The 22753-nt window shown below is 42.6% G+C and overlaps 1 protein-coding gene across 1 annotated transcript in view; it reads right to left on the bottom strand.

Moving 5' to 3' along the window:
• Nucleotides 1–22175, bottom strand: part of LOC308336039 (vasoactive intestinal polypeptide receptor 2-like) — a gene marked incomplete at both ends in the record, with an annotated part of 51407 nt that extends 29232 nt beyond the window's left edge. Inside the window, 3 exons of the mRNA XM_080793283.1 lie at nucleotides 1502–1609; nucleotides 7089–7185; nucleotides 22080–22175. Coding sequence (XP_080649409.1) covers nucleotides 1502–1609; nucleotides 7089–7185; nucleotides 22080–22175 — 301 coding nt within the window. The remainder of the gene's footprint in view (nucleotides 1–1501; nucleotides 1610–7088; nucleotides 7186–22079) is intronic.
• Nucleotides 22176–22753: the final 578 nt, after the last annotated feature.

Genomic DNA, 22753 nt, shown 5'->3' with positions numbered 1-22753 from the left:
ATATTTTATTCGTGATCAGAGCTTCCGTTGCTCCAGACTGTATGACGGAAGCATTTCTATTTTACTCGTGATCAGAGCTTCCGTTGCTCCAGACTGTATGACGGAAGCATTTATATTTTACTCATGATAGAACTTCCGTTGCTCCAGACTGTATGACGGAAGCATTTATATTTTACTCATGATAGAACTTCCGTTGCTCCAGACTGTATGACGGAAGCATTTATATTTTACTCATGATAGAACTTCCGTTGCTCCAGACTGTATGACGGAAGCATTTATATTTTACTCATGATAGAACTTCCGTTGCTCCAGACTGTATGATGGAAGCATTTATATTTTACTCGTGATCAGAGCTTCCGTTGCTCCAGACTGTATGATGGAAGCATTTATATTTTACTCGTGATCAGAGCTTCCGTTGCTCCAGACTGTATGACGGAAGCATTTATATTTTACTCATGATAGAACTTCCGTTGCTCCAGACTGTATGATGGAAGCATTTGGAAATTGCGAGAGGCAACAGTCTGATAACACAAGACTAGATGCAGAGTACAGGGAAACCATTTGGTTTTCCTGTACTCTGCGTCCTAAAAAAAAGTATTTCGGACACTTTCGTGTCCCTTCCAGACTTCTATTCCGTTTACTCTCCCGTGTACCGGCACCACTACAAGGGCTTTGGTGTGTGTAAGCACTAAGCATCCTCGCTCACAGGAGGAGGAGGGAGGGATGGATGAAAGGAGGGATAGAGGGAGGAATGAAGGGAGGGATGCAGGGATGGAGGGATGGAGGGAGGGATGGAGGGAGGGAGGGATGGACGGACGGACGGAGGAATGAAGGGAGGGCTAGAGGAGGTCAGGCTGATGGGAGAGGAAAGGGAAGCAGACAGCCCGAGGGAAAGACAGAACACAAGGGCAGAGAAAAGAGGATAGAGACAGATAAAAAGCAAAGAATGAAAGGATGCAACGTTGGATCAAAGGAGGAGAAGAAGAAAGGGGCGATGTGCAGGTGATGGATGAGGGGGAGGGGGAGGGGAGAAGGGAAGCGGTGACAGACGAGGTGGCGAGATGGTCACGGGTAGAGAGACGGAGTCACAGAGGTTTGTCTGGTGACCTTGTTGACCAACAGGATGCGAGACCCCGGGCCAGGCACACGAGACCCCGGGCCAGGCACACGAGACCCCGGGCCAGGCACACGAGACCCCGGGCCAGGCACACGACACTATAAAGCTTTCCTCTTCTTTTAACGGGCCTAGTCGGAACTTTGGAATGCGATCCCTGTTACAGCTGTGGACGTTTAAAAGATTAGCACGTATATATGGTCTGCGACAACCGTGCACTGTGCCTTTGAGCAAAGCTTTGAAACGCACATGAAGGAGAGTACAGTACAGTATATTATGTCTCCTCCGCAGAATCCCTGAGAATTTGTGATTGTGTGTCTCTGTGTGTGTGTGTGTGTGTGTGTGTGTGTATGGACTAAGGACTGAGGAGTGATGACGGGGGCTTACCATTTTTTCCAAACAGATGGAGGAGAGCGGAGGGACAGGACAGCACCATGACCTCATCCACTGCTGCATTCTTCCAACAGGTGATGTTGTCCCACTCCCCACGACAACCTGGACACACACACACACACACACACACACACACACACACACACACACACACACACACACACACACACACACACACACACACACACACACACACACACACACACACACACACACACACACACACACACACACACACACACACACACACACACACACACACACACACACACACACACACACACACACACATTTGAATTATTTTATTTGGATCTGCGCAATAAGAGGCGCAATACAATAGACCCAAACACTGATCAGATGTAGGTTACATTATATGGCCCAACCAGATATAACTGCTGCACATGCTTAACACACAGAGGGAAAAAAGATAACACACACACAATATAAGGCCTCTATAGCAGTACTATAAGTGTAATCAGATAATCAGACGAATGAGCTGAACAAGTTGGCCACATGAATGCTTCGGAAACAATAATATCCCCCCCCCCCCCACACACACACTGCTTGGATCAGTATAAATCAATCGTTGTAGAAAATGATTTAAAAATATATAAAAAGGAAAACGTTTGATATATACTGTATATATTGAATACTTGGCACATGAGAGTTAAATGTAGGAAAAAATAATATATATATTTTTTGTGACCTGTAAAATGTTAGGGAACCACTGTAGTTACGGTGCAAAAAATGATATATATATTTTTTTTGTGACCTGTAAAATGTTAGGGAACCACTGTAGTTACAGTGCATTATTCTAGCCTGTGAGGATCTGCACTCCACTATGAAGTACAGTATGATGATATTATTATGGGTGCCACTGGATGTTGGGAACTTGGGATGCAGCCAGTTAGTGGACCTCATTCATCTGCACTTCTTTTTGTTTCTTTTAAATTTATCCCACGATGTTGTATAACCCATTTTTCACCCCTGTGTGTCACGTCCTGTCGGCTGGACCACGGCTGGACCGCCGTCCCTACCTTTAGCCCCTCTGTTGCCTCCCTTCCCCTGGCTGATTGTGACACTGTGTCCACCTGCACTTCTAAGCTGAAGAGACATTGGTTAATGAGCATGGAGGTTATATTAGGGACTCTGTGTTATTGGTTAGGTTGCTCTATTATAACATTGTGTTTCCCAAGAGTGGGACTTTATGTTATATATTCCCTGGCTGGGAGGGTTTTCTGAGTTAAAATAAAAGTCCTTGAGTGCAAGTCGTTGTTACTGAGGTGTTCCTGACACTGTGTCAATTATCTAATGTGATCCTGGGTTCTACGCACCCTCCGCCTTCGCCTCCCCTTGTCCCCCATATATGGGGAGTATGTTGGCGGAGGGTGCGTAGAGCCCAGGATCACATTAGATAAAAGAAAAGAAAAGAAAGAAAACAAGGTCAGTGCATTTAGAAAACCCTGGTTTACACTCTGGGCTGTATTTTGCGTGTCTTAAGTACCAGGTCTTATTCCCTAACTTGAGTATACTAAAGACCTGGAGGCGTGGTCAATGCTCTTTGGCCACTCAGAATAGCCAAATGGCATTGATCACGCCTCCAGGTCTTTAGTTTACTCAAGTTAGGGAATAAGACCTGGTACTTAAGACACGCAAAATACAGCCCCCTAATCTCCATAAGTCTCTGAAAGCATAAGAATAGGTTGTATGAGAAATTAATCTGTAATCCATCTCCATCTCTGGATCCCACCAGTCCGGATTCAAGAAGGCCCACTCCACAGAAACTGCCCTGCTGGCAGTCACAGAAGCACTACATGCTGCCCAAGCTGCTTCCCACTCTGCAGTACTGATTCTCCTAGACCTATCGGCAGCATTTGACACAGTGAACCACCAGCTGCTCCTAGACACCCTAGCGGATCTAGGCATCGGTGGAACGGCACTAAAGTGGTTCTCCTCCTACCTCACCGAACGGACCTACCAGGTTTCCTGGAAAGGTCTGTTATCATCCCCCCGAACCCTCCAAACTGGGGTCCCACAGGGATCTGTACTTGGTCCCCTCCTTTTCTCACTGTACACTAAATCCCTTGGCACTATCATCTCTGCCCACAATATATCCTATCACTGCTACGCCGATGACACACAACTGTTTCTATCCTTCCCCCCTTCTGCCACTCAGGTGGAAGAGCGCATCACGGCATGCCTGGCTGACATCTCACAGTGGATGTCCTCCAACCACCTCAAGCTGAACCCAGACAAGACTGAGCTTCTCTTCTTCCCAGCTAAGTCCTGCCCTATGCGGGAGTTAACTATTTCCGTAGACAACGCCCTGGTAACGTCTGTCCCAACAGCCAGGAATCTTGGTGTTGTCCTGGACAGTCAGCTCTCGTTCAAAGCTCACATCACAGCTGTCACTCGATCCTGTAGGTTCACACTCTATAACATACGACGAATTAGACCGTTCCTCACCCAGGAATCAGCCCAGCTCCTAATCCAGACAACAGTCTTGTCAAAACTTGACTATTGTAACTCCCTCCTTACTGGCCTACCAGCATGTGCACTTAAGCCTCTCCAGCTGATCCAAAATGCCGCAGCTCGCTTGGTCTTCAACCAGCCAAAATTCTCACATGTCTCCCCCCTGCTCCGCTCCCTCCACTGGCTCCCAGTCGCTGCCCGCACAGAATACAAAACTCTGATGCTGGCATTCAAAGCAACCAAAGGTATGGCTCCCCCATATCTTGCAAGTATGATTGAACCCTACAAACCCTCCCGCGCACTCAGATCAGCTAACGCAGGGAAGCTGGAAGTACCCTCACTAAAAACGCCGGGACAACGCTCCACACGTCCCAAACTCTTCTCCCTTCTGGCTCCAAAACTGTGGAATGCACTTCCCATGGCAGTCAGAACTGCAGCATCACTCCCAATCTTCCGCCGTAGTCTGAAAACCCACCTTTTCAGACTCCATCATGGCCCATAGCACTTACTCTACCCTAGATAGCACTTCTGTAGACTTAGATAGCATTTGAAACAGACTTATAGCATGTTATGTAGACAGCACTAGAATTGCATTGTATATAGTCATAGCACGCCATAGTACATATGTATAGCATAGTAGTATTATATGTAAAGTTTATACGTATAAATTTCATTATATAGATATTCCAGTTTCCACTGTTACTTTCTTAGCTTACGCATGTTTCATGATGAATGTTTTTATGTGATGTATTCCCATGCTTTTGTTCTTGCTTAATGTAAGTCGCTCTGGATTAAGAGCGTCTGCTAAATGCCTAAATTGTAAATTGTAAATTGTAAATCTCCAATTAATATAGCAAATTATAAAAAATATCGTAACAATTACAATCATCTTGTTAGAACTGCTAAGAAAAAGTACTTTTCAGACAAATTCAATGAGGCCTCAAATAACCTCAAAACCACCCGGGGAGTCAGCTTCTAAATAGGAAAAAGGCTACAGCCAGTCTTCCATGAGTTTACTCTGACCCAATTATTTTGTTAATATTGGTACAGTTCTATCAGAGGATAAGGGAAGTGAGGACGCTGGCGTCGACTGTTCGCCACTTCACCTCCCAATGTATGAATGAATGAACCATTGTAAAGCGCTTTGAGTAGGCACGTAGTGCATAGAAAAGCGCCATAAAATGCAATTCATTATAAGTCTTACAGCCAGTTCTCCATCCGAGTTTCTGACAGATCCCCATCCTTCTATTCAGAGTTTCTGACAGATCCCCATCCTTCTATTCAGAGTTTCTGACAGATCCCCATCCTTCTATTCAGAGTTTCTGACAGATCCCCATCCTTCTATTCAGAGTTTCAAGAAGGAAATCATGGATAATAATTATGCGTCTGAAAGACTCAGCTGCTGGTCATGATGAGGTCAGATCTTATTAATCTTCAAAATCATCAAAACTAGACATTCAATTATTTAAGCCTTTGACCCACATCTTCACCAAATCTCTAGAAACTGGACTAATACCCAATGACCTTAAAGTTGCTAAAGTAGTTCCCGTTTACAAATCTGGAGACCTATGCTTTCTATGGCATAGGCAGCTCCCGGCATGAGACTGATTAATTAGAACGACATAGAGAGAGAGGAGTGTGTGTGTGTACATGTGTGCGTCAATTTAACAAACGTGCAGACGATCCGAAATAAGCAGAGAGTGATCGACGTTTGCACTACTCTACACCGAATTGAAGTGGACTCGGACCCAGACTTTTTTTTTTTCCCTCCCTGGAAATAAAAACATCTGGGTTTCCGATGGCTATATATTTAGTAACTACCGCCCTATTTCTGTTCTCCCATGTTTCTCAAAGATTCTGGAGAAATATATAACAGAATGATGGAAATTCTGCAGGACTATAACATACTGTATGAACACCAATATGGATTTAGGAAAAATCTTTCTACAGAAATGGCTATACTTCAATTGGTTGATAAAATTCATACTGCATTCAATAACAATGAATATGCTCTGGGAATTTGACTTGACTTATCTAAATAATTTGATACTGTTAATTATGTATATTCTTCTTCAAAAGTTATTACACTATGTATTTTCTGGAATCTCGGAATCACTCATAAATGTTTTACATACAGTAACCGTCAGCAATTTGTCATAATGGTAAGTAATTTGGACTGGAAAAAAGGCTTCTAAATCAACAACAAAAAAAACTGAAAAACCCCATGTTTCTGTGTCAGTGGTGCTCAACCTTTTTCATGTAAAGGACCCCCAGAATTATCTCTACTGGGCCACGGACGCCCATCTAAAAATAGATGATACAAATGTATTTATTTCACGTACTGATTTTTCTGCTCTAATGGCAAAGGCTAATCATGAATTTCATGAACAAATTATCACTGAATATTAAAAAGATAATCTAATTTTAACACCCGTTTGTCTATAGGAGATGACCCAATCACTCAGGTTACATCAACAGCCTTCTTGGTGTATTTATCCATGAAAGACTAAGCCGGAAAAATTACATTAGCCATGTCTGTAAGAAGATATCAAATATATCACAGACACCTCCCTACAAAAACACATGCATACTGTACTGTAGTTTGCGAATGAAATACAGTGCACGTGCACACACACACACGCACACACACACACACACACACACAGAGGCGTGGGAAAAACCCACAGTCCACAAGCTGCGAGCCGTGCAAATAAAAGCTCATATCAGTGTAGCTAAACATATACAAACAAACACACATGCACGTGTGTGTGTGTGTGTTTGCGTGTGTGTGTGCGTGGTGTACGTGTGTACAATTGCACATGGGCATTGTGTGCAGATGTGTGAATACGTGTGCACGTGCATTTCCTGCTTCGGGTCCGTGTGTGACCTGAAAACAGAAGTAGGTGCAGCAGCACTTGATTGATTGATAGTTAATAATAATAATAATGATAATAAAACTTTATTTGTAAGACCCAGGTTGTGCCTCCTCGTGGCAGTCCCCGGTAACGGTGGCTTTGCAGCCGTAGGTCTTGCCCAGGGTGATGGACAGCCATAAGCAAGCAAGTAAGTAAGTAAGTAAGTAAGTATGTGCGTGCGTGCGTGCGTTTACCTGCACTATACGGTTGCTCTTTCTCCAGGTACAGCCGACATTCCCGCTCCGCTCTCTTCAGCTCCCAGTGGAACTGGCACACTGGGATTCCATTGGCCTGCGGACACAGGAAACAGGAAGTTAAAACCAGCAGGAAGTAGGATGAAGGATATAAATCACATGGCGTCAGGAAAGCTTTGGCAGCCCCGCACTCATCGAGCTCATCGCTTATCACAGCAGCCAATCAGTGCGTTCTTCTCGGAGCATGTCTAGTTGAACGATCAATACGAAAGAATCTGATTCTGAATCTGATCAACACTATTAACCCATTCTGACCTGAGATCAGATTCATACGAGGTTTCCACTGGACACACACTGGTCTGATTAACCCATTCTGACCTTAGATCAGATTCTAAAAATGTCAGTCGCTCTTAGATTTTTCAAAAATAGCAGACCAACAAGCTCGTAGCGCGCCGCTCGTAGCGCGCCACTCGGTGGCGCGCTATGAGCTTGTAGATCTGCTTTTTTTCAATAGCTAAAGCATAACATGATGCTAGCACCAAAACGGGTTCCCGGTCAGAATGGGTTAATTAGCCTACGTTTATTTAATTGAATTAATGTATTGATTAAATTAAATCACCATTCATCCATGTTGTATCCAAGTGATTGATGGTAAACAACGATTTACTGTTAAATTGACTTTAACTGTGGCACAAACTATAGTTACTGTGAGTCGAGATAACATTTTAGAAGATAATCTGCATGCCGAACCCCCTCAGGGGTTGCAACCCACAGGCTGGAAACCCCTGACCTTTTCATAACAGCAAAGCATTGACATGGTTTACACACCATATAAAATACCACATAAAAAAACACCGTATAAATAAATAACACAGACTGGTTTCTATAACAGTAGGTGTACAGATTTCCAAACTATTTTAAAAACGAGTCCTTTGGGAGCAGAGGTCTTTCCTCCACAGTTGAATCCTTGAGTGTCATTCTTTTTAAAAGAGCGTACAATTAGAACCCAAATGGACCTGTGATCATAAATGGGTCTGTCGGTACCCCCGAAATGTGCAGTCTGTCTCTCTGGGTTAAATAAACACGGAGGAATCGACAGTGTTCTCCGGATAAACACACTCCGACAGGAAGAGAGACAGAGAGAGAGACAGATTACGGGGTGTTGTAAGGTTCTGGAAGTGGACTGTCTGGTCTGGAACGGGCCGGCTCACTCACACAGTCATAAATTCAACACGGCAGGAACGGTTTCATGCGTTTCGAAATCCACAGAAGAAAACAAAAAATGGAAGGAATGGTCAGTCCTGTACTGTGTGTGTGTGTGTGTGTGTGTGTGTGTGTGTGTGTGTGTGTGTGTGTGAGCGTGTGTGTGTGTGTGTGTGTGTGTGTGTGTGTGTGTGTGTGTGTGTGTGTGTGTGTGTGTGTGTGTCAGCAGCTGGGAGGTCTGTTTACGTGAGGATTATTGCCACTCTCAGTTTGCGTTTCAAAGCTGTCAATGTGTTTAGGTCTCACACACACACACACACACGCACGCATGCACGCACACACACACACCACCCTCGGGGGAGTCATCCATCCCACAAGCCGAGCCATCAAAACAACCAATGAGTACATCACCTTCGTCATCATCAAATACCAATCACACACCACCACCACCCACTTGAACTCATCATCGCTTCTTCAACGTCGTGACCTTGAACATGAAAGAAACGTGAACCCAGTAAAACGTCTGGGCGTTCGGGTCGGGGGGGGGGGGTGTTGTCTGGGGTTAACCTTTCACACAGCAAGCGATAGGAGAACGTCCATTTCAGATGTGTTCACACGTATGTTAATAGTCTGTTTGATAAAGCACACGTTAGCACTAAATCCAATTATACAACAGCGGGTATAGTTCCCACGAAGCAATCCGGTTGGTTAAAATAGCTATCTACCCGTGCTTCAAACAAGCATGGCCACACACCGTGCTTCAAACGAGCATTACTGCAGTGCACACCTAATCAAAATGTAAAATAAAGAAAAAGAAACAGCTGTGCCGGGTCCTGTCCTAGCACTATGCTAAGCGGCTACGGTAGCAGTTTTCATGGGAAGTTCAGGGACATAGAATTTAGCAGACGAGCGATTTACATTAAGCAAGAACAAAAAGCATGGAAAATACATCATATACATAAACAAGTAGTTATCGTGAATCATTTGAGCTGACATGTTGTTTTTTTTAATGAATAAGTGTTGTATAATCACAATATTAACACAGGAATGAATCACACTCCCAGGAACGCACTCAGGGGGCCAGGGACGATTCCGGCGAGCCGCCCCACGTCCGAAACGGTTGAGAAATGACAGTTACTACTGTACTGCACTGTACTGTCACTGTACTGTACTACTGGCACAACCGAAATCATAGTTAATATGTGCGTTTGTGTGTGTGTGTGTGTTAGGTTGCACACAGGTGGTGAAAAACAACCATGCTATTTCCGTGCTCATACCCACCCAGCCAGGCAGGCAGCCAGGCAGCCAGCCAGGCACACACATACCGGTAGCTCCGTAAGGGAGCGGTTTCACCACTCAAAAAACATGTTAACCCATTTAGGCCTAAGGCCGATTCTAAAAACGCCTCTAAATCCTGACCTAAGGTTTCTGAAAAACTTCAAATATTTATATAGCAGCATCAAAAAAATTACATTTTTGAATACTGTACATACTGTACAGAACCCAAATATGGGTGCCCGGCCTGAGGGGGTAAGATACCAATAGGGGTTCCCGCCCAGAATGAGAAAGGTCATGGGATATTCACGTGACATAACTGACTTCCCTATCCACATGTCATGTAGGGTGTTGTGTACCTTTATTAAAACCATGTGCTGTGAACACACATGCTTGGACTGGAATGTAATGTTAACTAGATTTGCATGACTTAAATGTATAAAAAAGCCCTATGTAGCAGTGCACAGCAGGGAAGCGTTGACTCTAAATTACTACTACCTATCTATGGCAGTAAAGAAGCATTGTTTGTGTTTTAACAATGTTTCACTTTACAAGTATGTTCTGTGAATATTTCCAACAATGTTCTGTGAATATTTCCAACAATGTTCTGTGAATATTTCCAACATAGCCGAATGAATTTACACATTTTCAGTGATCTTTATCTCTCTCTCTCTCTCTCCCCAAACACTATTCTTATCTCTCTCTCCCCAAACACCTCAGAGAGCAGGGAAGGCTCATCTCTCCTCGACAATATAAGTGTCATCTCAATGTAAACTCACCCCATCGTCCATTCACATATGGCTTGAATCAGACACTACAAAGACTTAAAGGGATATTTCACCGTCTACTCAGGCTTATGTGAACACCCCCAGACGGTTTTTAAGTTGCTTTTAAGTCAGTGTTTAGATATGTGATATTCATTTTAGCTGCCCCGCCGCCCCCTTCCTATACAAAACCCATTATAACTTAAAACTCCATTTTAACCGCGATAGATTCATCGAAAACACCCGGCCTATTTTCTGTTGACTGATAATGTTCTTCTAATACGTGAGGGGGCTGTGGATTGTCATTTACTGTTTTCATTTATTTTTAATACAAAAATTTGATTAGATTTTTTTGAGGAGCTGGGCAACTGGAGTTGCAGGGCAGCAGGAGGTCGTTTAACAAAATAATTATAGTCAGTTATCGTGGAAACATGCTACAGTAGGAACCGCGGTTACATAAACACAACGTAATCATGCGTGATATACACGCATGCACACGCATCATATACAGTAGCATACAGTAGCTATACACGCATACACACACATCATATACAGTAGCATCAAGCAAATACACGCATGCACAGTTGCACACGCATCCTATACACGTCAGTAGCATCAAACAAATACACGCATGCAAACGCATCATCTACACGTCAGTAGCATCAAACAACAATACACGCATCATCTACAGTAGCATCAAACGACTAGAAAGCTGTGGGAGGAATATTAGACAGCTCTCTTATAAATGGGAAAGTAAAAGTATTGCTTTACAGTAGTAGTGGACATGACGAATCCCTCGGTCCAAGACCCGAATACTGATAAGAGTGAGACAGCAAAATGTGGACAGGACCTGCTCGGTCTATATCCAGAGGGACACAAGATAACGCTTAATGAACAAATGGATTTATGTCTTTTACAAGCTAAGAGAGTGATAGCATTGACCTGGAAGAGGCCAGACAAACCAAGAAGTATTACACAGTGGTTCAGGGAACTGTCTTTATGTTTACCTTTGGAAAAGATTACATACGAGAAATGTTTCAGGAGGTGTTGGGGCCGTTTTATAAGATATATTAAGAACAATAATTTGTCACATTTATAATGGATGAAACTGAAGAGGAGTATAGTGCTGTTGTCGTTTTTCTTTTTTTTCGTTATTGTTGTTTTGCTTTCTTTGTATGAGTAATTGTTTTGTAATGTTCATTGTTGTTTTTTTGTATATTTGTATTGTCATTTGTGTGGAAAAAGAAAAATCAATAAATATATTGTTGAAGAAAATAATAAAATGTGGACACGAGACTGAAGCCATACTCGATTACAGACCTGTACATTTTACATCATCTATTCTACAGTATGGACAAACAGGACAAACAAGGCTGCTTCAGTGCTTAACTGATTCATAATTAAAGTACAGCTCAAGACCCATTTCCTTCACACTTGCTTTTATTTGATTTTTGTCGTGTTGTGTTATTCAAGTCCTCACTGTTTTGCCTTATTATTCACTGCCTTTTTTTGCTATTATTTTAATGTTGTTTTATTCTTTTGCTTTTCTTTATTTTCGTTATTGCTCTGTAAAGCAATTCATGTCATGAAAGATGCCATACAAATAAGGTTTTGTTATTTGTACTAGTATTATTATTAATGTACCATCTGAATATTACAATCACTATGACTACTTAATACACATTAAGAGCATCTCAAACATTAGTAGAGAGTAATTTACAGTAGCAGGCAGCCTTTTAACCCATAAAGACCTCAGCTCGATTCAACAAATGCCTTCTAAAATTAAATCCAGACAGTTTTCTGAAAAACCCTATGTTTCTATGTCGGTGGTGCTCAACCTTTTTCATGTCAATTAATTAATTATCTGTAATTGGCCGATGATGACCCCCATCTAAAAATGTTGTTCCAGGGACACCCCCCAGAAGCATTTTCACGATTTAAAATAAATAGCAGACCTACAAGCTCGTAGCGCGGCACTCGGTGCCGCGCTACGAGCTTGTAGATCTGCTATTTTTCAATAGCTAAAGCATAACATAATGCTTAGTTAAAACACCACAAGGGGTTCCCGCCAAGAATGGGTTAATACTGATATATGAACTGTTGAGCCCTACGACATACAAACTTTAAATCACAACAAGCAGTTTATGCTGTTTGAATGTTTAGGTCACATGATTTACTACACTCTAACAAGTAACTGTACACCATGGGGGCAAAGTTCAATGTGCCACACCAGGATTTACACACATGTAGAGAATACAGATGTGATGACTGATGCACGCACGCGGGTTCCCAGCCCCGCGTACACACACACACACACACACACACACACACACACACACACACACACACACACACACACACACACACACACACACACACCTATGTATAATATTTGTACAATGAAACTATATATAGCTATGTCTACATATTATGCTATCTAAATTACACATTTTAGCCTTTGCATACACCTGCAGCTAGTCGCCGAGGCTAGGGCAAGTGCTACGGGCTACGGTGGAGTCTGAAGAGGTGAGTTTTCAGACTACGGCGGAAGATTCAGGAGTGAGTCTGCAGTTAAATGGTAAATGGTGCATTTATTATCCAGGGCGCTTTACATAGATTGTGCATCAATTCACCCATTCACACACACATTCATACACCGATGGCAGCGGAAGACATGCAAGGTACCAACCAGCACATCGGGAGCAATTTGGGGTTCAGTGTCTTGCTCAAGGACACCAACTCTGGGGGAGCCCACAGGGTTCGAACTGGCAACCTTGCGGTTACCATCCAGCCACTCACACACACACACACAAACATTTCTAACATAAAACGTTGGGTGTACTCAACATGTCCGGGTTCACATGGGGCTCTGTGGGGCTGGCTACTAGACTATCTGGGCCGGGTTCACATGGGGCTACTATGAACTGGCTACTAGACTATCTGGGCTGCCTCTGGTTCTGAACTCAGTTTACTCAGACAGTGGTGGGTTGGGGGGGGGCTTCCTGAGCTCAGGTAGAGAGAAGTGATGGATGAATGAACAAAGGTCATGGTAGGTGAGGTCGGGGGTCAAACCCTTGATGTTGTTTTGGTATGGAGCTGACAGACGAGAGAGGCCCTCCGGCTGACCTGACGCGTCTGCGTCACTACCTGCGTCATTATTATACACTGGAAATAACACACTTACTTAAGTGTTACACGCATGCAGACGTCTGGAATTCAAAATGTACTTGAGTAAAAGTACAAAAGTATCGGCATCAAAATGTACTTAAAAGTACCAAAAGTCGAAAGTATACTCATTGTGCAGAAAATCTTTTGAAAATAGCAGATATACAAGCTCGCTCCGAATACCGAATATCTGAATATGATTATTATTAAATATCACTTTTCCTACCATTGCTGTCATGGCCGTACAATAAAGCTACCTGATTTATGACAAATGAAATGGTTATGGCAAAAAAAAAATCCAAAATCTTTTGAATGCATTAATTGCATACACTATTCGGTGATATATTTTCTGCCTATTCGGGGCCGAAACCGAATAGCCCGGAAAATGGAAAAAAAAATTGGCCATTTTCTGCCGAATATTTTCTGCGGGCGAATATTCGCAGCATCACTAATACTAATCACTGTATAGGCTACCGTGCATTACATGAAAACTACAGTACTGCCAGGCGGTCGTTAAAGTTGATTGAGTTGGATACAGTTTCTCCCTCTACCATTCCCTCATATTTCTAGTTTACTGAAGTAATGTTGTGCACTGTTGTCCAGTGCATAGCCTAATACTGCAGGCCTTGTCGACTAGATTGAGAAGACATTTTGAAGCTCTTGCTACTGAAATGAATTAATATGGAGGAATACCGTCATTTAACTTTAACATGCATCTGAATGGGTGAGAACTAAGGACAGCTTGCTATCGCAGAGTGGCGTGGGTGCAGAGTGCATTTAGTGTGGCAGCGGTGGCCGAACGGTTTGCGGAGCGGTCTTGATATCGGAAAGGTCGCTATAGTTCGTATCCCCGGACCTGCACGTTAAAATTACCACCGCTGATGAAGTGCCCTTGGACAAGGCATTGAACCCCTACCATGAAATGTTATATGAGCAGGGCCTGGCTGTAAACAAGTTCTGGAGCTTAGTCCAGTTACCCTGGGTAAACAACATAGTACCTTTCCTTTCCTTTTGCATGGGGCTTAGTGAAGGGCTAATTCCGCTGACAATAATGATTTAGAACGTTGCGTTCCCCTGGTTGGCCTGGTCGAACGAGACCCTGGACAAACATGGAAGAAAAGGACAGCTGAATGGGTTATCTCAAAGGTGCTCCACTGCCGCGGGGACCAATTGGAAAGGGGAGGAGGAAATAATTAAATAAAAGACTGTGTTTGTGTGTGACTGTGTGTGTGTGTGTGTGTGTGTGTGTGTGTGTGTGAGAGAGAGAGAGAGTGAGTGAGAGAGTAGTGTGCCAGGTTGTGTCATTGTAGACCATGGGTTCCCAAAGTGGGGTCCGGGGACCCTCAGGGGTCCCTGAGGGAGTTCCAGGGGGTCCCCAGCTAAATGATAGTTATAGGAACCAAATGGACCCTTATGGGTCTGTAACTCTGAGAGTGTACAAACGGAACCAAATGGACCATTATGGGTCTGTAACTCTGAGAGTGTACAAACGGAACCAAATGGACCATTATGGGTCTGTAACTATGAGAGTGTATCGGGTGTGTTTGGTTCCATTTGTACACTCTCAGAGTTACATTAACATTGATTTTTACAATATAAATTGGGCGTCTCAGAGATAGAAATGCCATTAAATGGGGGTCCGTAGACTAATGCATGTCAAACTGTGGGGGTCCTTGAAATTAAAAACATTGCTAGAGCCGTAAAAACCTTCTCTTATGGGGGTCCCTGCAGGCATATCTCTTCAAATGGGGGTCCGCGGGATAATTAGTGTAAATGTGGGGGTCCTTGACATGAAAAAGTTTGGGAACCACTGATTGTAGACCACTTTCAACCTGGCATAACTATTTTGGGCATGATGTCATTCTTAGTACTGTCAACATTTCCCCCGAAATGTTCGCAAAAACTATTATTATAGCATGTTAGCATTTTCTTTTTAATACTTTCACAATGGGGAGGGGGGGCGGGGGGGGGGGGGGGGGGGGGGCAGCCAGCGGTACAGTCAGTCACCGATTTTAAAATTCATGGTCCTCGTCAACTTTAAAGATGGTTTATAAAGCAATAAAAATATTTACTCCCAAGGAACCTACAAAAAGAATGTTTAAGGATAAAGAAAAGGAGAAGTTATATGACCTAAGAAGAAGGAAGGAAGATTTACGGCAGCCTTTTGTCTGCACTTCTACTCCCAAAAACATGTGCATTTCAGTACTCTGTGGAATTAACTTTAGAGAGATAAAAACAGAGCCAATAGTACTATGCCACAGTTTAAACATCAATACAAGAAAAGCATTTTTTAAGAAGTACAGACAAGCCACTTTACGAGCCACTGGTTTATGCCGTCTATAAACCTTGTACTTACGATGTGAGTCGAGTATAATATATTGTACTTTGGTGATACTCTTGAATGAGCTGTTGTACTACAGTATGTGAACAGAATACACCGTCTGGTACACTGACGATAGTCTTACATAGTTGTACTACACAGCATGTGAGCAGAAAATACTGTCTGGTACACTGATGATAGTCTTACATTGTTGTACTACAGTATTTGAACAGAACATACTGTCTGGTACATTGATGATAGTCTTAAATAGTTGTACTACACAGCATGTGAGCAGAAAATACTGTCTGGTACATTGACGATAGTCTTAACACATTTAGACCCGAGTTAAAAAACATTCACTTTGAAAGAATATATTCAAAGATTTGCGCCTCATTTTTACAATATAAAAAAAAATAGCAGACCTTATACAAGCTCGTAGCGCGCCACTCGGTGACAAGCTATGAGCTTGTAGATCTGCTATTTTTCAATAGTTAAATTATAACATAATGTTTAAAACACTAAAAAGGGTATCCCGCCCAAAATGGGTTAAATAGTTGTACTACACAGTATGTGAGCACAATGTACTGGTACATTGATTTGTTGTTTGAATAGTTGTACAGTGTGTGAGTATTCTGCTACAGTGTATTGAATTGATAAAAGTCTTGCTCTGTCCCCCTTTTTGCCAAAACTATTTCCTTGCATTAATCTTTACACACTTATGGCAATAAAGCGTCCTCGTGTTCTGGGTTCTAAAATATTATAGTATTCTGGGTCAGAGGAGCAACTTAAGAGTTCTGGGTCCCATGAGAAGAACATAATAATATTTATAATATTTATAGGACAATAAAATCCATATACCATGAGACCCTGCAGCGAAAGGGCCCCTTATTTGGAATCGACCCATTTGCAGAGATTAAAATAGGGTGCATGTTGCATCCCAAAACGCAGTTTATAGTTAAGGGACGCAATAAAACAACGACCTCTGCATCCACGGGATGCACTACTGTACCGTTTTTTTATTGTAGTTTATTTTGGTCCCTGCGACATACTAGCGTCATGTCCAGGGGGTGTACTTGTACATCAAGCTGCCTCACGCTACAGAAACAGGAGATAGGCTCCTGCCCCCTATGGGGCCTCATGGCTCGGCAAGGCTACTTACTTATTTTGCTAGCTTTAGTTATAATAAACATTTCTTCTTCTGTTTTCTCCATGAATATAACCACATACATTATAACCATATAAAATGAAATGGGAGTTAAATCACCATCTGGGCCCATGACGTAAATCACCGTCAAGTTCAAGTGCACGGTCATGTGCCCGAGACGGAGATTGATAATCTCCGTCAAATTAGTGCTATATGAAAACTGATCGCATCGCTCTATACAGCCTAGAGGCGCTTGCTGACGATGGGCACATTTTATTAATGGATTAAATAGGCCCGGGCCCTCAAGGTGTTGAATGCTGCAAAATATGACTCCTAACGTGGTTGAAGTGGGACTCATAAAATGTCCCTGGGACTCATCAAAAAGACCATCATCCCTGCATCCCGGGACTCATTACATTGAAAACCTAGTATTTACATCACTGCATTTGCAGGATTAATGCTAGTAGCCCGTTATAAACACTACTACCCCCATCTGAACCTCCAGAGGAAATACATCTCTGGTAGTTACAGTTAGTCAGGCGAAACAATAAAAAGGGAGGTGGAACCCTAAGCCTGATTGTGTACAGTTTGAGGTTAAAAAGGAACAGCACAGAAAACATATGGCCAGGCTGCATAATGGTTCGTACACACTGCACGATATTTGCTCCGATTATGCTGTCGGGGACCATTTTTGGCACTCGCCGACAAAACTCCCGATCTGACGCAAGATCGGGGCTTTGATCGCCGAGGTTTTGCTCGCTGTGTGTGAAAAGCTCTTAAGGCTGACCTTAGGCAACATTTGTATGCAAATTACATCCTGCACATAATATGCTACACTCATTAAAACTCTGAACTCTTGACAGTCTGGAAGATAAGTGGGTTATTGCTCCGAGTCTATAATGATCGTTATAACAATGTGGGGGAAAATATATTTATAAAATAAATAAAATGGGAAAGGTTATATTTGTGAACAATCTGTTTTGATGTGGTGTCATTAGTTATGTTTGACATGGCACACGGACTATCAAAACAAATAAAAACATGGCACTTCATTTCAAAAAGTTTGCAGACCCCTGTAGTACACCATAAAAGCAATACAATTGTAGATAAACAAATCGATAATGGTTTGTTGACAATCTATCGTAGATTCCTTTTGCACATGGCTCTGGGCACACCTAAACCTACGGTAACAGTATTACTGTACTGTACTGTACTGTACTGTATTAGCTGCAGCTGCATTGGCATGGTTTTTAATCTGCAGTCGTCTAACCTGAACTACAAAACAGCCTATAGGGTTTCATGCCCGTTTAAGTACTATGTAGGAATACCAAACAACTCCCCCCTTTACCACTACTGGGATGTACTGGGACTACAGAACCACAACAGATGCCTGTTAACGCATTTAGGCCTGACAAAAAATAATCTTCTAAATGCTGACAGTTTTCTGAAATACCTGAGTTTCTTCATCAGTGGTGCTCAATATTTCATGCCAAAGATTATCTGTACTTGGCCGCCGACCCCCATCTGAAAATATGTTGTTCCAGGAACCCCTCAGAAGCAAAGATATGAGTTAAAAGTGTTGGAACCTTGAAATAATATATATTCAAGGTTTTGTGCCATATTTTCACGATTTTTCAAAAATAGCAGACCTACCAGACAACATGCTTAAAACTGCCCAAAATGGATTAAGGATCACTAGCGAATAGTATGTTCATGCATACAGTTTATACAAATATTCACTGGTGATATGCATGAACGTCACACTTGTTTTGGTTGATAGAATATCAGTCAGACCTCTACTGTAGCACGGACATCTAGCGGCAGACTACAAAGATACATGCATATAGCCATATACTGTACATACAGGAGGCAAAGGGGTGCAGTACTTAGTTTAGACAGTTTTTGGTTTAGACTAGTCATTGGTTAGGCCAGTCATTAGTCCTACAACTACAACCTATCTCAAACCCTCACCCTAAACCTAACCTCCCACGGGGCAGCACACCTAAACCTAACCTTAACCCATGTCTAACCAATGACTAGTCGTATGCACCCCGAGGCAAAGTTATGTTTCTGTCAGTCGTTTTTCAAAAAAAAATCAAAAATAGCAGACTTACAAGCTCGTAGCGCGCCACTCGCGCTATGAGCTTGTAGATCCGCTATTTTTCAATAGCTAAAGTATAACATAATGCTAACACCAAAAGGGGTTCCCACCCCAAAATGGGTTAAGTCTATTTATTTATGTATAATCTTACTCTCTGCTCTTACCTGTACCTACCCTGTGTTTTAGCATGCTGTCACTGCTACATTATCCAGAAGAGTGGGCATTTTGAGAAGACCCCGGGCCCTTTTGGATCGCTGGCCACAGATAACTCATGATGGATTTTGGTTTGTTTGACTGAGCATGGGGCACTATTTAGGGAGAACACTGGGCACTACTATTGGGTTATTTGGGGGACACCGACTGTGTGGACATGCAGTTATGCATACGAGCATGTGCAATATCAAAAATTGATATGGGATAAAAGAGAGCAAAAAAAAGCATTGTTCTGTCTGTCAATAATCTGCAGTGTTTCCCATATAGGAACGGGTCGGCAGTTCAAACATTTCTACGTTTACGAAGACGGTGGACTCTAAATATAGCGTCATTCAATCTCAACTGCCAGGATGTCTTGGCAGCCAAAGCCTCTGTAATTATTTATAATGAATGCTTTTACGGCCAGGTTAACGCAGGTCAGGGCAACACGCAGTTCACACAATTATAACTGGCCCCGTCTGTCCTGCCAGTCACCCCTAGGAAGGGTGAGAACAGCCAGCAAGATCATCGGCCCCTCGCTGTCCTCCCTGGCAGACATAATACCAGCAAAGGTGCATCAGGAGAGCAACTGGTATATCACTAAGGATGCCACCCACCCCTCTCACAGCCTGATCTCCCTCATGCCCTCTGGGAAACGGTACAGGAGCATCAGGGGCCGGGCAGAAAGGATGCAGAGAAGCTTCTTTCCCCAGGCAATCAGGCTCCTGAACTCTAGCCTCCCTGGCAGATACTAGGACATGAACTGATGATCTATGTTCAGTTTTTAAATGGTTTTTATTCTATTTATCTTTTTTTATGGATTCCTGTAGTTTTTAGGACTTATTTATACTCAGAGTATTGTCTTATTGCACTGATATATTTATTATTGTATGAGGCTGTGTTGTCTTTTTAACTAGGAGAAACGTAATTTCGTTTTTTTTCTGCTGCTACAGTTGGAAATAATGACGGAATAAAGCAATCTTGAATCTTGAGCCTCTGCCAGGTTATGGTCACCTTGTGCTGTGTTGCTTCATTCATTGCATGCCTACTATTGTATGCCCAGGAATACACTGTTGACATTGCAGGTAGTTCCTGTGCGATTAAAGCAGTAGCCATTAACCCATTTAGAACTATAAGTTTAATTCTACAAACGTCTTGAATGAAAAAACATTCTCACGATTAAAAAAAAAAAAGAAGAAAAACAGACCTACAAGCTCGTAGCGCGGCACTCGGTGCCGTGCTATGAGCTTGTAGATCTGCTATTTTTCAATGGCTAAAGTATAACACAATGCTTAAACACCAAAAGGGGTTCCCGCCCAGAATGGGTTAAGAGTAATAGGATGGATAATTGTAGGCTATAACAATGATCCTGTTGATTTACGCACTTGGGTAAAAAGCCCTCTTATCTCCTAAGAACACCATTCACACAATGTTGACGTACGCATGCAAGGAGTGCATGTGTATTGTTTAATAATGTCCCAGAACACCATTCACACAATGTTGACGTATATGCGAGGAGTGCATGTTTATGTCAATGATCGCTTTGACACGACTTAAAAATAGCTTCTCTTCCGAACAGCACGCAACCTTCTCTAAACCTGTAGGGAGAGAAATGGCTTTATCTGATGAATCTCAAACATCTGTCAGTCACTCACTGTTCAGATTTCTAGACACGCTGTGATGTGGCAAATGGCAATATAGATTAGTGGAGGACACTGGAGGGGGTCAACCCCCCCCCCAAACAAAAGACGAGTTATATACAGTATATATATGAGAGGCATATATGACCTGACGCCTGTCCTGGATGGGGAATCCGGACGTAAAAACAAGTCCCCATATATATATTTCTAGTGACATCCCCCCACCCATTATGAGTGGCTACTCCTTCAATTATTAAAAAATCTAGTGTTAGTTAAAAATGTATAAAGATGGGCAGGTAGACATGCACAATATGTGACAGTCAGACAGTACTTATAAGTACTGCCCATTTGAAAATACCCAAATATGCAAGCATTACAATTAATGTTTTTGTTGTTGTTTAAGTGCATATACCCATTTACACTCACCTCGACCTCGTTCACTTAAACACCGTTGTCGTTTAAAGGACAACTTTAGTTTTTTCTCAACCAAGGTTCAAGTTTCAGGTTGTTATCAGAGAAAGGAAAAAGTGAGTGTGAAATTCTTTTCATGTGCTGCTTTCTTTCATTTAAGCGATTTTAGCTATTTTTGACAGGGGCCGGGGGCATTCGAGCATGGGGCTGAATCAGTCTTTTTTTTACACATTTTCACAGCGATTTCTTTATTAATATTTACTATAGTCCTACTAGACCCCAGGAAATGACATCTGGCCACAAAAGATCACAGAATCTACTGAATGTGAAGGTAGAGGTACCTACCTAATTTTGTGGCCAGATATAACTCCTTGGGGTCTAGTAGGACTATAGTAAAATATACAAAAATAAATCACCATATTTTTGGGGATTTTACAGGGGCCAGTTTCGAATTGCAACCATCCGTAGGTGCCCTTTGAGAGCGGTTTTGAAGGAGTCAAGGGATTCACATGTCTTAATGACTGTTGGTAGGGCGTTCCACATTTTGGTGGCATAGGAGCGAAAATAATTTAGTCCCTTGTTTGTGCCGAATCTGGGTTGTACATGGTTTGTTGCACTCCCTTTACATTAAGGAAGTATCTAGACAGGTACATGGCTTAGTTTTTATTAAGTTTCCATTTAGTTTTCGTCAGTGAAAAAAGGTATAGTCGACGAACATTTTTCGTCTTATTATAGTTTTAGTCGACGAAATCAACACATGGTTGCCAGCCACTCACCGTGTGAAGAAGCGCAGACAGGCCGAGGAGCAGCAGGGAGAACCGGCGGTGCGTCATGGTGATGGTGATGGTCACCACATCTCCACCCGAGCTCATGGAGGAGAGTTGTAGGTTGTAGCAGGCTCCACCGCGCTCAGCGTCGAGGACGGTGGTCGTTCACTAGTGAATATGCACGGTATAGTGTATACTACACAAGTATTTGTAGTATTCAATTAAAAGTAATTATTATCAATTTAAACTAAAAACAAATGTAGTGTCTGTTTGTTGTCCTGCTCCAGTAGATTCCGCAGGTCGTGTTGTGTTGTTTGTTGTGTAGTCTCTCTCTCTCTCTCTCTCTGGTTAGTGTTTCGACAGAGCTGGTCTGATTAGGTTTGACAAACAGCTGGGTCTAGTCCGCTCCACTCCCGTTACCTTAGTGCGCAGCGCGCCCCCGCCGCGTGAGGGACGCTAGATTTCTTGCGCGCTCCCGTCCTCCAGCTGAGCAAGTGTGTGAGTTACTGTTTACTATTTTTCTTTAAAGCCAACAGCGTCCTCTTGTGGCTGAACCAAGCCCATGCCCTCTCAGACTGTCTTCAATTCAATAACGTTGTAGACAGAGAAAAATGTACTGCATAATTATAGACAGAAGAATATTAAAGCACAGTCCGATTTTTCTATGTTGATTACAAACAAGA

This window comes from Protomyctophum bolini (assembly GCF_963924005.1).
Source record: "Protomyctophum bolini genome assembly, chromosome: 21".
NCBI lineage: Eukaryota > Metazoa > Chordata > Actinopteri > Myctophiformes > Myctophidae > Protomyctophum > Protomyctophum bolini.
The sequence above is the reverse complement of the archived record's forward strand: the minus strand, read 5'-3'. Positions and strand labels throughout refer to the sequence as shown.